The 14939-nt window shown below is 41.3% G+C and overlaps 2 protein-coding genes across 2 annotated transcripts; one reads left to right on the top strand and one right to left on the bottom strand.

The window, feature by feature from the left end:
- The first annotated feature begins 947 nt into the window (after positions 1–947).
- LOC136498427 (two-component response regulator ORR29-like) lies at positions 948–2369 on the top strand. The gene is made up of 3 exons (XM_066494362.1): positions 948–1044; positions 1208–1363; positions 2119–2369. The coding sequence occupies exons 1-3, from the start codon at positions 948–950 to the stop codon at positions 2367–2369; spliced, it is 504 nt and encodes a 167-aa protein (XP_066350459.1).
- Positions 2370–8461: 6092 nt separating this feature from the next.
- Positions 8462–14376, bottom strand: LOC136496587 (acetyl-coenzyme A synthetase, chloroplastic/glyoxysomal-like). The gene is made up of 18 exons (XM_066492301.1): positions 13606–14376; positions 13057–13203; positions 12805–12960; positions 12580–12702; positions 12324–12492; positions 11714–11796; positions 11453–11554; positions 11282–11370; positions 11081–11171; positions 10851–10964; positions 10398–10474; positions 10243–10321; positions 10076–10144; positions 9822–9997; positions 9660–9716; positions 9460–9550; positions 9251–9349; positions 8462–9095 (listed from the first exon to the last, which is right to left on the bottom strand). The coding sequence occupies exons 1-18, from the start codon at positions 13906–13908 to the stop codon at positions 8910–8912; spliced, it is 2211 nt and encodes a 736-aa protein (XP_066348398.1). The 5' UTR covers positions 13909–14376; the 3' UTR covers positions 8462–8909.
- Between the last annotated feature and the right edge of the window lie 563 nt (positions 14377–14939).

Genomic DNA, 14939 nt, shown 5'->3' with positions numbered 1-14939 from the left:
TCCTTGCAATAAAAGCCAATTTAAATTTATTAATGCAACTTACGTCACTATTGGCTAGACGGCATAGGCCAAGCTAGATTCTTTAGGAGCAATGTAATATTTTCTTTGTGTATGTTAAAGATACGCATATGCTCACATTAGTTAGGTGCATATATGAGAGAAGCACACAACATTTATGCATAGTATATGTCATACATCTGCAAGGATACATATACCATTGTTGGATACTTTTGGTCGTTCTAGAAGTATGCATTAAGGACCATTTGGTATTTATTTATTTTATAATCTTTTTCTAACACAATCTTTTAGGACCCTACGTATGTATTTTAACATCTCTTTGAGCCACATCAAAGTTTGTTGATAATATTATTCAAGAAATATGTGAGTATAAAGACATTAAGCTTAGAAAATTTGAATGCTTACAACATTAAGCTTAGAAAACTTCAAGACATGTAACTGGTGTATTGAATCATAACTCATTATAACTGTCATATCAAATTTTATCAATATGTGTTATCATCATGCAGAAGAATTGTTAGAGTTTTTAGTTCATAAGTCCTCTGACTCTTTACAAAATAATTATGGAGTTTTATGTAAATTCATACATGTGGTGATCCTCAGTGAATAGTCCACTCAAGAGCTAATAAGTTTGGTCATTGAATATGTGATGACTTTAATGCATACATATCGGCACATACATGTGGGAATTAAAATATGTAGAGATAGAGGGCGGAAAGCATTATGTCAAGATTTGAAGCGGCGGAGATAGAGAATTAGAGATGGAGAGCGGCGGAGATAGAGAATTAGAGATGGAGAGCGGCGGAGATAGATAGAGAGCGAACACCACAAATCATATGTTGTTCCTCTATAAATAGCCATTGATGCCTCAAGTTCTTCAAACACAAAAGAAGCACCAAAAGCATAGCAACCTCAACCTTCTGAATCTCATGGACCCTGTAAATGGCTTTCGTGTCATGATCATCGATCACGATGAAGATGATGCAAACCGTACAAGGGACATGCTCCATCAACTCAACTTTCATGGTTAGTTCCAAAATTTATTGTTGAACTCCACTAAAGAATTGTCAAAATGATCCTCAAAGAATTGTTGAAATATAGGACTATGATTATTATTTTTTGTATTTGTTATCTATTTTTGTTAGTTTCTTTTATTACAAATAATCCTGACTTTTGCTTGCTTGTTCAGTCATAGTGTATACAAGTCCTAGAGAGGCACTGGATTTTCTTAATGATCATGCACAAGATATTGATTTCCTATTGGTAGCAGTGGACATGGAAGAGATACCAGGTTTTGAATTCCTTGACATGGCCACAGAGATATATGAAAACATCCAAGTGATTAGTAAGTGTGTACTTTCTTACTAAATGGATTCCAATTCATATATTCCCATGTATCCCTCTCTAGATTCCATGATTACTCTCTTCTTCAGAATTGTTAAGCTAGTGTGTTTTATCTTTGATACAATGATGTCAACTACGACAATAATAGATATTGTGATGAGATGTGTAAAACTTGATGCACAGTTTTTGGTGAACAAACCTCTGGACTCAGTTACCACTCATAACTTATGGCAATTTATTGACCTTGGGGATAGAAAGATAGAGATTATTAGGAATTTCTTTCAAGGTTAGAATTTTTCACAATTGCTAATTAACATCTATTTTTTAGAATTAATTGAGTTTCTAGCACTTCTAACTTTAGCTTGGATTAAAAGAGATACAATATTTAAGAGACAGATCCATGTCATCACAGTCCATAAAACTATAAATGAACACTAAACAGTTCACATAAATATCCCACCAAACCCATAGTCATAGTTGGTAGAAATGGAAGACCCTGCTCACTAGCCAAATAACTATAGTGCCACATCGCTTTGGTTATCTATGCTTGCATTTCAAAAGTGTTCTATTTGTTCACCAGTTCTCACATTTCCTAAATTTTGTTTATTTTCTTACTTTTCTTAAATAGTGTATAGTGGTGTTGTTTCATAATAACTTATTATTACCGACATGTAGTGTATTTATAGTATTCAAAGTTATGTCAAAGTAAGAGAATGAATGACCTTCTATTTTGTCTATTGTGTCCCATATATACAGGCCCTAGAGCTAACACACATGCCGAACAAAGCAATGTCACAAACTCTTCTACTGATACAGAGAATAACAATATTTCTGAAGTCCAAAGCTCCATAGGAAGCAACTCAGTAGACATGGGCCTTGTTGACTATCCAGACTCTGAAGATGGTGAAACTGTGGATAAAGGTCCTAAGGGAGACCAAGACACTGAAGTTGGCACATCTCCTAAGGGAGACGAAGACTCTGAAGTTGGCAAATCTCCTAGCAACTGAAGCTACACCTGTATTATGTTGCATTATGGAAGGGCGTCAATTTGGACATAGTAGGATCAACCATTACTATGATCTAATATAAGACTAAATAATCAATACCAACCAAAGATATGCTAAGGGCAATATTTGTATCTTCATGTGAAACAAGATACCATGTTGGGAACTCATACATAATGCAATGTCCCTTTTATAGTAGTAAGTTCCTTTTGTTTTCACACCATCATTGGTTTGTTTTAATTAATCATGACCACTGGCGGAGCCACCATAGGGGCGTGGCGGCACAGCCGCTCCAGCTACCGACGTGGTCCACCTCCGGCTATCGAGCGCTCGCCGCAGCCGCGACATGGCAAGGAGCGACCAAGCAGGGATAGTATAGAAGAAGAAGGCTGGCGTGGCTGGGCCTCACTTTGGTTTTTTTAGAATTCTAGGGCGGAGCCCCTGTCTTAGCATTAGCAAAGACACCATCACAATTTTTACAGCGCTCAGGTACCCGTCCATACAGTTTCAACAAAAAAAAACTCAAAGAGTCACTGATAAAAGCAACAGCTAACAACAACAAAAAAAAAACTCTCTAGGATACCAAAAGCGCTCAAAACATCTTCACTTCTCCACAGCCCAACAGGTAGCGTGAAGGTCTAACTGTCCCACACAATTGACAGATTTCTTTCCTAAACGACACATCGGCAATCCTCCAGCTTCCAATCCTCCGTGCTCGCATTCCTTTTTCCCAACCAATCCAGCGAGCACAAAGCACCGAGGTCCGAGGGCCGATCGGCCAAGCAGCCACGGTGACGCTGCCCTCCGGAGGGCGAAGGCCCGACGCTTGCGACCGAGCGCGAGCAGCAGCCGAGCGCTGCGCCCAAACCGAGGGCCAAGCAGGCGCCTGGTGCCTCAACCCTCAGCGGCTCCGCCGTCGTGTCCTGTGTAGCCGCGGCCATCGGCCACGTGAGCCCGCGGTGTCGCAGATTGAGCAAGAGCAGCTCGTGCCCGGTGCCCCCATGACCGGCTAAATTGGGTCTTCGTACAATTTATAGGTCCATAAGTTCTTATCTTTCTGTATTTTGCATGTATGGATCAACTCATGAAGAACTATTAATTTATTTTTAAAATTTGAGCTAACATCTTATATTGCTTATCCACTTTTTCACCATAATTTATGTGATTGTAGCTTTTTTGTCTTAATTTGTGTGACTGTAGTATGTGAGTACGGTGCAATTTGGTTTTCTCGTTAGAACTCGCCCCACCTATAATTTTTTCTGGCTCCGTCATTGATCATGACACACTAGTAGAAATACGGACATCTATGATATTTTCTCATGGTGGATTTAATGAACCAATTTTATCTTGATGCATATTTTATAAACTTGGTTAAAATTAAGTCTGACTTATGACGAAACAAAAACATGTTATATTTCAGAACTGAGGAAGCACTTTAGATATTTTAAGTAACATGTGACAAATGAAATAATCATGGTTTTTTAATTTCATAATTAAACAATATTTTGATAAGAAGATCCAAGCATATGGATTTTTGGTTGTTGGAGGCACATCTTCATCTTGCATCTCTAGCAAATCGGAATAGTAGCCAACACACTCTTTCTCCTCCGAGCTCCTTTGCCTCTGCCACCTACATGTGCTCGCTGCCCTGTCACATGGCAGGGTCTGATTGGAGCATGAATAATATCCTCTAACTTGAGTTAGAGGGACTTCTTCACACAATCAGGCCCATCGCCAGTGACTCAGTCCTTCTAATTTAAGTTAGAGGAACCTGACAATGCCGTCTTTGGTGAGACATTACCACACCCATGGTAACCTCTTCTCTGTCCCGTCTGCCATTGTTATGGTTGGCTCAATCTTGATCTTGACCCAACCACCAACCATCCTCTAGTGCCTGGTCAATGATGTCACCTCCATCTTACCTCCCTTATCTACGTTCGCCATAGTTGCCATCTTCTCTGTAATCATGCTTGACTACAATGAGCCATCAAACTATATCCAAATTCTTAACCCTAAACCCTATCTATGTCAGATTCTTCCCAGGGGCCAAAGAAGATGGTGATTTCAACCATAACAATAACATTGGTGAAGAAAAAAATTGGGTTCCAAGGAAGGAAATGCACAATGAGGACCAGTCGACCACCTCAATCTGCCGGACGACAGCAACCATATCATTGTGAGCAGTACAAGCGATGTACGAGTCTCTTATTGTGAGAGATTTTGATATTTGACACCCAATACACGTGCCTCACTATTCTTGGCACCCAATTGGCATGTCTTTCTATATTTGACACCATGCACATGAATTATTTGGATCAGATGCTTCTCTCCCTTTATCTCTAATGTCATTTTTTTCTTTTCCTTTATTTTTCTAGGCCTAGTCAATGGACATGTTTGCCCCTGCCTTATCTGGTTACACGGATGCATTGCATCCACATCACATCTCCTATCTCATGCATCTCTCGCACGCTCATCTCTCTATCGCTCAAGAATGGAAGGTGCCACCTCCCCTAGGTAGGGATGAAAACGGATCGGATACGAACGGATATCACTCATATTATATTTGTTTTCATATTTTTGTTCGGATTCGGATTCGGACACGGATAGCGTTCGGATACATATACGAATACGGATTGACTCGGTTACGGATACGAATAATGAGTATCGAATACGGTATGAATCGGATTCGGAGAAGGTCGGATACAAATATCTATTCGGATATTGAGTAAAAGCAGCATATATATAGTTCATTTTTTCATTTAAGAAAGTTTGAACAAAATGTAGTTCAAATTTCACAAGTGTGACATGGTTTCAGAAAGTCTATATGAGATTCAAGAATTTGTGACTAGTGTTTGATAAAACTTTCTCAAATGGGAAAATGAGCTATGTAAAAATTGTAGATCTTGCTGAGATGATCAAACTTGGTATTCAGAGTTTTTTCATCTGAGGTCATTTAGTGTCTCATTTGAGCAAGTTTGACCAAGTCAAATTTGGTCAAATGAAAAAACAACACTTTGACTCTAGTATTATGAACTCTAAATGACTTCAAATTGAAACATTTTGAATACCAAGTTTGTTCAACTCATCAAGATCTACAATTGTTGTTTTGGTCAACTTTCCATTTGAGATAGTTTGGATGGTTCAAATTTGTGATTTTTAAATTTCGACGCCTACAAACTAGTTTTCAAAACCCTAGATTGTCTCAAATTGAAAAGTTTTGAATACCAAGTTTGTTCAGATCATCAAGATCTACAATCCTTATATAGGCCATTTTTTCATTTGAGAAAGTTTGAATAAAATGTAGTTCAAATTTCACAAGTGTGTGACATAGTTTTAGAAAGTCTATATGAGATTCAAGAATTTGTGACTAGTGTTTGATAAAACTTTCTCAAATGACAAAATGAGCTATGTAACAATTGTAGATCTTGCTGAGATGATCAAACTTGGTATTCAGAGTTTTTTCATCTAAGGTCATTTAGTGTCTCATTTGAGCAAGTTTGACCAAGTCAAATTTGGTCAAATGAAAAAACAACACTTTGACTCTAGTATTATGAACTCTAAATGACTTCAAATTGAAACGTTTTGAATACCAAGTTTGTTCAACTCATCAAGATCTACAATTGTTGTTTTGGTCAACTTTCCATTTGAGATAGTTTGGACGGTTCAAATTTATGATTTTTAAATTTCAACGCCTACAAACTAGTTTTCAAAACCCTAGATTGTCTCAAATTGAAAAGTTTTGAATACCAAGTTTGTTAAGCTCATCAAGATCTACAATCCTTATATAGGCCATTTTTTCATTTGAGAAATTTTAAATAAAATGTAGTTCAAATTTCACAAGTGTGTGACATGGTTTCAGAAAGTCTATATGAGATTCAAGAATTTGTGACTAGTGTTTGATAAAACTTTCTCAAATGACAAAATGAGCTATGTAACAATTGTAGATCTTGCTGAGATGATCAAACTTGGTATTCAGAGTTTTTTCATCTGAGGTCATTTAGTGTCTCATTTGAGCAAGTTTGACCAAGTCAAATTTGGTCAAATAAAAAAACAACACTTTGACTCTAGTATTATGAACTCTAAATGACTTCAAATTAAAAAGTTTTGAATATAAAGTTTGTTAAACTCATCAAGATCTACAATTGTTGTTTTGGTCAACTTTCCATTTGAGATAGTTTGGATGGTTCAAATTTGTGATTTTTAAATTTTAACGCCTACAAACTAGTTTTTGGAACCCTAGATTGTCTCAAATTGAAAAGTTTTGAATACCAAGTTTGTTTAGCTCATCAAGATCTACAATCCTTATATAGGCCATTTTTTCATTTGAGAAAATTTGAACAAAATGTAATTCAAATTTCACAAGTGTGTGACATGGTTTTAGAAAGTCTATATGAGATTCAAGAATTTGTGACTAGTGTTTGATAAAACTTTCTCAAATGACAAAATGAGATATGTAACAATTGTATATCTTGCTGAGATGATCAAACTTGGTATTCAGAGTTTTTTCATCTGAGGTCATTTAGTGTCTCATTTGAGCAAGTTTGACCAAGTCAAATTTGGTCAAATGAAAAAACAACACTTTGACTCTAGTATTATGAACTCTAAATGACTTCAAATTGAAAAGTTTTGAATACCAAGTTTGTTCAACTTCTCAAGATATACAATTGTTGTTTTGGTCAACTTTCCATTTGAGATAGTTTGGACGGTTCAAATTTGTGATTTTTTATTTTCGACGCCTACAAACTAGTTTTCGGAACCCTAGATTGTCTCAAATTGAAAAGTTTTGAATACCAAGTTTGTTCAGCTCATCAAGATCTACAATCCTTATATAGGCCATTTTTTCATTTGAGAAAGTTTGAAAAATATCCGGATAATATCCGTTTTAATAATCCGGATATATCCGATAATTATCCGGATTATCCGATATCCGCCGGATATCGATGATATTACATCCGTATTTGATATCCGCCTAAGATATCCGTTTTATTATCCGTATCCGAAAAAAATTACGGATATCCGAGTAACTATCCAGATAAGTGTTCATATTTGTTCGGTCGAACGGACGGTCGAATAAATATCCGTACCGTTTTCATCCATACCCCTAGGGTTTGTACTGCTGGACTGGACCGATGAATTTGACCATCAAAATGGGCTCTGTGATCCCCTTGGAGATCCCTCCCAGTAAGGCACAATTCCTAATTTCTTGCCTCTCCAAGGTTGTTGTATGTTTTGGAGGAAGAAGCATGTGTGTGAATGCGAAAGGACAATTGGTGAAATGACATCGCCAGGCAAGGGAGGAGCAGGGGTGGTGGTGGTACAAAGAGTCATTAACGGCGGCGAGACAATTGAGCCAGAGAAACAAGCGCGAGGAAGGGAGCATGCCTATGATAGTATGATCCATAGGTCCAACTGGTGTATTTAGATAAGGTAGGGTAACATGTTCATTCATCAAGTCTAAAAAAATAAAACAAAACAAAACAAATAACGAAACTGAGATAAGGGGAGAAAAACATCTGAATCTAAACGATTTGGCATGCACGACATCAATATTGAAAGGCATATGAATTAGGTGTCGAGAACAATGAGTGTCTTAGGTGTCAAGAACAATGAGTTTTAGGTGTCAAATATCAAAAGCTCTCATTGTCACATGAACGTCCCAATTCATAGGCTAGGCGATGTGTGGCATGATTGTTCGCAGCGAAGCAGCGCGCGCACCCATATTGACAGTATCAGTAAGCAGGCCCATGCTCGATTGACCTAGAGGTGATTGCACGTGGAGCAACGAGGAGTGTATTTTGAAGTGATTCTACGAGGAGTGTATTTTTTAGCTCCCAAGTTGTAGTGTAAATAGAAAAGTGATTCTCGTCAGCTTCTCACTAGGATACAATTGCTTCTTAAGCGTTTGGTAGAGATCTATTGAATCCGTTTCAAAGAAGTTGGGAGCGTTCTCTCAGAGCAGAGCTCTGCCAAACTCCCGTGCCCCTTAGGTTCAAGGAGTATTCATACCTTCTCCTCTAGTTTGGAACACGATAGTCCGCTTTCCACCGGACACGAGAGGGTTACGTGAAGGCATAATCTTAGTTACGAAAACACCCTCGATAATACAAATTATATTTAATAAATAATGTTTCTTAATTAGTTTGCTAAAAATAAAAATACCTAAAGGTACCAAGGTACTTTTCCAACCGTTGTAAAATATCTCCTCTATCCTTTAATGCCCATGGCTGAATCCTGTACGTTGCAACCATAAAATGTGAGATCTATCATTAAGCATTTTAGCCAAATTAAACTCGCACATACACTTTATCTCGTTATTTACCAGTGTATACTGTATCTATCTGTGACTGCGACCCAACAATTTACAGACGCACCGCATGTCCGCATCAATCCCCAAGTTTGCAGCATCTCTCTTTTGTTGCCATCACCATGACACCGAAGCAATCAAGAGAAAGCTGGGCCCAACAGACCTCGCATCATACAAGCTGAATTTTGCACGAGATATAGTGCAGGCAGTGATCATGTCTTCCCCCCACAGCCGATAGATTAGCTGTCACTGAGCGCAATCAGCTGGTCCACAACACCGGGGTCAGCAAGCGTGCTCGTGTCGCCGAGCTCATCTAGTTGCCTGGATGCAATTTTTCGTAAGATTCTTCGCATGATCTTCCCACTTCGTGTCTTTGGGAGCCCAGGTGCCCAGTGGATCTTGTCAGGAGCAGCAAACGCGCCAATCTACATGTGAAAAAGTACATTGATTGTCATTGAAAACACATATAAATTGCAAGACAGACTGCCATTGCTAATCAGGTCATTTGCCGTCTTAGAAAGAAAAACACCTTCCAGGAATCCATCACCGTAACTGTAAGCAAACTGTCTAAAGAGATTACCTGACTGCGGACCGTCATAACGAGACTTTTCCGTAGATCATCACTGTAGGGAACACCATCCACCAAAGTCACAAAAGCATATATTCCCTGACCTTTAACCTACAAAATGTAGTCAACTTTTTAAGACTGGGTTTGATTAAATAGGGGGAATAACAAAATAGAGCACTATTGCACTAATGCTAAGGAGGGAAAAAAGTTCTGGACTATACCTCGTGATCAATACCAACAACAGCGGCCTCGGCACATTTTGGATGTGAAACCAGAGCAGACTCAACTTCTGCTGTCCCAATCCGGTGTCCACTAGAATTTTCAAAGGAAAAATGAAACACTCACATTTTGGCAGCCTGTTTAAACCATCTCATGAATCAAAATTAAGTAGAAGAATGAATAAAATAAGTAGCTGGATTACCTCACATTGATAACATCATCAACTCTTCCAGTCAGCCAGTGGTAGCCATCTTTATCCCTGATAAGCACATTTAGAATGTTAGACGATATAAACATGTAAAGCTGGGTGGCAAATTTACACAAGCTACCATCTTTACTGTTGAATTAAATACTTGATGTGTACCTTCTGCAGCCATCACCCGAGAAATAATATCCAGCAAATGGTTTGAAGTATGTCGTCTCATATCTCTCTTTATCTCCATATAAAGTCCGGAAAGCCCCAGGCCACGATTTCTTTATGCAAAGATATCCACTGCATTCTCCTTCCATTTCCCGACCTTTCTCGTCAACAATGACTGGCTGTGAATCAGGTAAAGTTATTACAAAAACAAGGAATCGCAAATTTCCATTTCATATAAGTTAAGCAATGACATGTACCTGCACACCGAAGAAAGGAAATGTTGCTGATCCTGGCTTTTGAGGCCAAGCACCAGGTAAAGGAGTGATCTAATAAAACAAGAACAGTTAAACTTCAATTTGATAGGTAATATGACAGTCACTTTAAAAAACTCTAAATTCTCCTTGAATTATGAAGATACACTTACCATGAATCCCCCAGTTTCAGTCTGCCACCAAGTATCTGATATAGGGCATCGTGAGTTGCCAATAACATCATAGAACCACCTGAAATCCATAACAGACAGAGCATGTAAGACTTTTCAGCACATACGAATTATAAGAGGTAGCAGTCATTACAAACCTCCATGCGGTGGGGTTGATTGGCTCACCCACACTTCCAAGCACTCGGAGGGACTTGCGAGAGTACCGAGCAACATACTGTAAATATACAATGGAAAATCAAGGTTACACAAGAAGAATGGTGTAGCATGATATTAGCAAACGTTGGCCATTAAAATTTAAATTATTTTGATCATATGACTAAAGCATATAGACATCAATTAGTATTCGACAATTCAGAGATTTCACTCTCAAAGATACGTTTCTACTATTAACAGTACATTCAGGCTCCAAAGCAAACTTGTAACAGTCAATAGAGATCAGCTCCAATCAATTTACGAACAGCAAATATTAAGTGGTTTCCTTTTTATCTTATATCTTGGAACTGTAGCATAAACATCAGAGTTGAACAAAACACCTTGCACACCTTGCATTCTAGGATGATTAGTATCAAACAAACAGCAATCAGTATTACCTCAGTACCATCACGCATAAGTGAGCGTATAAGTGTTGGTGCAGTATAAAATATTGTCACTCCATATTTATCAACAATGTCCCAACAGCGACCAGGATCAGGGTAATTTGGAGCCTAAGAGTTGTGTCCAAGAAAATAGATTACAAATTAGACATACAGCAATTTCAAAATAAACCCCAAAATTACGTTAAAGTCAATAACACATCAACTACAAAACTTTTTGCAGTTACCCCTTCGAAAACAAGAACTGTGGCTCCATTCAATAGTGGACCATATGTCACATAACTATGTCCAGTAATCCAGCCACAATCTGCAGTGCACCTGATTTAAGTGAAACAGAGGAACAATCATAAGAAAATGGCGGATACTAGAGATCCAATTATTTTAGGTAAACATTTGGTCCACCAGAAGACTCAATAAAGGCATATTACCAGTATATGTCTGTTGGCTTGTAGTCAAATGCATGCTTAAATGTTGTAGCAGAGTAGACCATATAGCCCCCAGTTGTATGCAACACACCCTGTATGGTTCGCAGTATGTTAGTAGCTTTGCTAAAGAGGCGCAGGAACAATCTGAGACTATGACTATGAGATTAAGACTACCTTTGGCTTTCCTGTGCTGCCACTTGTGTACAAAAGAAACAGTGGATCCTCTGCATCAACCCATTCCACATCGCATTTAGTTGGGAAATCGGGCACAACATCCTATAGGACATCATTGTTCATTCAGAAATAAATTGCATTAGTGATATAACTGAAACAAAAGGGTTTGTAGGTTATTTTCTGACACAGAAGTTCTGCAGAGTTGTGCACGTAGAAAGTATCATGCAATTTCGAATATAATTGAACTTGTTTTTGGCATACCTGACACCAAACATCTCTTCCTGTTTTCCATCGCGTGTCTACTTTATTCAGCGCAGACTGGTTTTCATATGTCAAGCAAATGCCTTCTCAGCAAAAGAAATATTTCACATTAGATTCTTTTTCAAACCAGACCAACACATACTCACTGAACAAAGTACATGATGTGAGATGATCAACAGTATGCTGGTGCTTTGGACTTCTTTCAAGACATCAAAGGGTAGCAAGTCATGTTCTGAAAAAAGGAAGGAAAGCGACATACCGAAGGCAAGGACTGTGACTAAAATGAAGATGATGTTTGGTGGCAAGACAAGGTTTAGATCTAGATTAGCCATTTTGTCACAAAAGACTTTCTAAAAAAGTGGTACCAGGACAAAATTTGCAGATATGCTGTGAAAATAAAAGGCCCCCACAAAAATATCAGGAAGTCAAGGCAGTAAATCTTATAAATTATATCTAACTCCATAGGACATTTCCTCAGTGCAATTCCTGATATAAGAGACTATGGTTAACACGGAAATGGAACAAGGGTGGTAGATCCAAAATGCAACTATATTAAAGCTCAAATTTGCAGACAGGCCAGACATCCATACTCACAGATTCTAGTGCATACCTACATCAACTCCATTCTTTGCACTTTCGTCCAGAGATGCATCTACTATATCTTTGAGAGGGATGATTTTCATCCCCCTTTTCACAGCATTGCAGGTAATAACAACCTTAGGCTTGCAATCAATAACTCGTTGGGCCAGTGCCTCGGCTGAGAAGCCAGCAAACACAACCTGAACATATCCATCATCAAAATCAATCAAACATACATATAACCATTAAGAAACAATTGACGTGCAAACGTGGGGGTTAACAATTACCGAGTGAACCGCACCGATGCGGGCACATGCAAGCATTGCAATCGGCAGCTCCATCAACATTGGTAGGTAGATCACCACGGCATCACCCTTTCCAACGCCGACGCTTTTCAAGTAATTCGACAGCTATCAGAAAGCACAGCAGAACACATTAGACTGCCAGGCTCTGCACACAATGCGTTCAAAACTACATGTAATTGTTTTGGCATAAGAGAACGAATGTTTTACCTGGCAAACCTTTTCCAGGAGCTCAGAGTAGGTGAGCTTCCCATCCTGACTGGGCTCATTCCCCTCCCAGTACATGGCGATCTTGTCCCCATTCCCAGCTTCCACATTGCGGTCCACCGCATTGTAGCATATGTTGGTCTTTCCCCCCTTGAACCACTGCGAGTGCCAAACACCAGTAACCATCAAGATCCTGTATGTATCCTTCCACGTTCCACCACCAGAAACAGCCATTGAAACTAAGGAATAACCTACTTCAATCTTGATCGGCCCCTTGGTCACGTCGAGGTTCTCGGCACAAACTTCATCAGGGCTCCACTTCTGCTTCCAGTAGAACTCATCGGCGATCTCAGACCAGAACCCAGCTGGGTCGTCGATCGACTTTTGGTACATCTCCCGGTACTGGTCACCATTCATTGCAAAATGCAAAACCATGTAATAAGTTACTACTACTCATCACATTCACCACGTGAAGTAATTCAGTAATTCACACGGGCACTGGATGTTCGATTCAGATTATGGACCCAATGAGTTATGATCGAAGAAAGGACAACAACAGAACAGAGGCCACCAGCAGGGCCACCGATCCCCCAGTCCTACCACTTGCTTCCCAGTCCTAGTCCTTGTCAGCATCATCTGACCCGCGCGCGCGCAGTAACGGATCACGACCAGCCGCACATTCGGCGGCGCAAAAACGCAGGCCGCCGGCCGAACGCGCGCCACCCATTTGCACACGAATCGGGACAAATCGAAACGGAAGGGCACGCGTGGCAGTAGTACGAGCGAACGAAACGATCACCTCACCTGCTGTGTGGAGGAGACGAGCGCCTGAGCGGCGAAGTCGGCGCTGGGGTGGACGAGGAGGCCGGGGTCGTCGAGCGCCGGCAGCGGCTCGCCCAGCACGGCCGCGCACGGCCTGCTGCCGTTCCGCGGCTTGGCCGCCGCCGCCAGGCCCATGTGATCGCTCGCGCCCATGGGACCCCTCCGGCGCCGCAACCGAGACGAGGAGGCGAGAGGGAGGAGGGTCGGCGCAGGCAGTAGTAGCGAGATCGCGGGGCGGGCGCACCAGCAGCGGCCGCAGCTGGTGGCGTATATATGCTGGGCCATGGCCTCGAGGGCGGCCCTGATGGCCTCTCCTCACCTCACCCTGCCCGCCCGCCTGCCGCTCTCGGCCGTGGCCGTGGGCCAATTCTCCTCTGACTTTTTGGTTGCCCGGCGGCCCGCGCCTTGTGGTGGAAGAGGCAAATCAAGCGGGCGGAAAAGCGAAGCCGAATTTGCCTTTCTGTTGGTGGAACTGAGACGCGGAGCGCTATAGGCGCTAGCGTACTCTGCTGCTGCGGCTAAACTACTAGCACTACTACTACAGCTGCTATGCTAGGGCTCGCGCGCGCGGCCGTACACCGAGAGACCCGCGTCGCCGGCGACGGGAACGGAGGTGAACGGTGAAGACGTCCGCGCCCCCGCCGGGCCGGTTTATACGTGCGCGATGAGGGTTCGAGGACTCGATCGGCGGCCTGGTTGTGCTGTGTCTGTGTGGCTGGGATTTGGACGGTCTTTGACTCGCCTCCCTGGCGGCCGGGCGGGCTCCGCTCGGCGGCTGTTTTTGGTCGCGAGCGCCTCGCTCCGGTCGTTTTTTGCGATGCTCCCAGCGGCGTGATCGGTAGTCATTAGATTTGGCTCTTTCCGTTCGCGTCTCGAAGGCCCCGTTAGAAATGATAAAGTTTTCTCTGCATGAGCAATGACGCATTGACGCCCGCACGGCTCTGTTGCTGCCTGCCGGCTGTTAGTAATCCTGTGTAGTCCATTGCATAGCATAGCATGTTAGTTTTTCAGTTTTGCATGCACACGAGGACCGGCATGTGGTGTTCGTGTGCGTAGGAGGTAGTGGACGAGATTCGCTCGCCATGAACCTGAGCATGCAAGCCATGGCCGGTTGTTACGGCGCATGGGGATGGACGTGCGCATTCTGCGTGATCGTGCGGCCGTGGCTTGTACAGCTCTGCTTTGTATTTCGAATAAAATAGAAGCAATATACAATAGAAAACGCTGCCGCTACGTGCAGCACCAAAAACTCTGTGTCCAGCGTTTGTGTGCGTTCTTGATCTTCCACCTCTGCGTTCGTGACCTCGCCGTCGGTG

Source organism: Miscanthus floridulus, chromosome 12 (assembly GCF_019320115.1).
Source record: "Miscanthus floridulus cultivar M001 chromosome 12, ASM1932011v1, whole genome shotgun sequence".
Taxonomy (NCBI): domain Eukaryota; kingdom Viridiplantae; phylum Streptophyta; class Magnoliopsida; order Poales; family Poaceae; genus Miscanthus; species Miscanthus floridulus.
Note: the sequence above shows the minus strand (reverse complement) of the source record. Positions and strands in the feature narration are given on the sequence as shown.

Excerpts from the sequence above, each read along its gene's own strand:
- LOC136498427 (XM_066494362.1), top strand. The coding sequence starts at position 948 with ATGGACCCTGTAAATGGCTTTCGTGTCATGATCATCGATCACGATGAA. Across the intron at positions 1,045-1,207 it reads CCATCAACTCAACTTTCATG|TCATAGTGTATACAAGTCCT; the intron begins GTTAGTTCCAAA and ends TTGCTTGTTCAG. Across the intron at positions 1,364-2,118 it reads TGAAAACATCCAAGTGATTA|GCCCTAGAGCTAACACACAT; the intron begins GTAAGTGTGTAC and ends CCATATATACAG.
- LOC136496587 (XM_066492301.1), bottom strand. The coding sequence starts at position 13,908 with ATGGCCCAGCATATATACGCCACCAGCTGCGGCCGCTGCTGGTGCGCC. Across the intron at positions 12,961-13,056 it reads AGGGGCCGATCAAGATTGAA|TGGTTCAAGGGGGGAAAGAC; the intron begins GTAGGTTATTCC and ends TGGCACTCGCAG. Across the intron at positions 10,322-10,397 it reads ATCAACCCCACCGCATGGAG|GTGGTTCTATGATGTTATTG; the intron begins GTTTGTAATGAC and ends TATGGATTTCAG.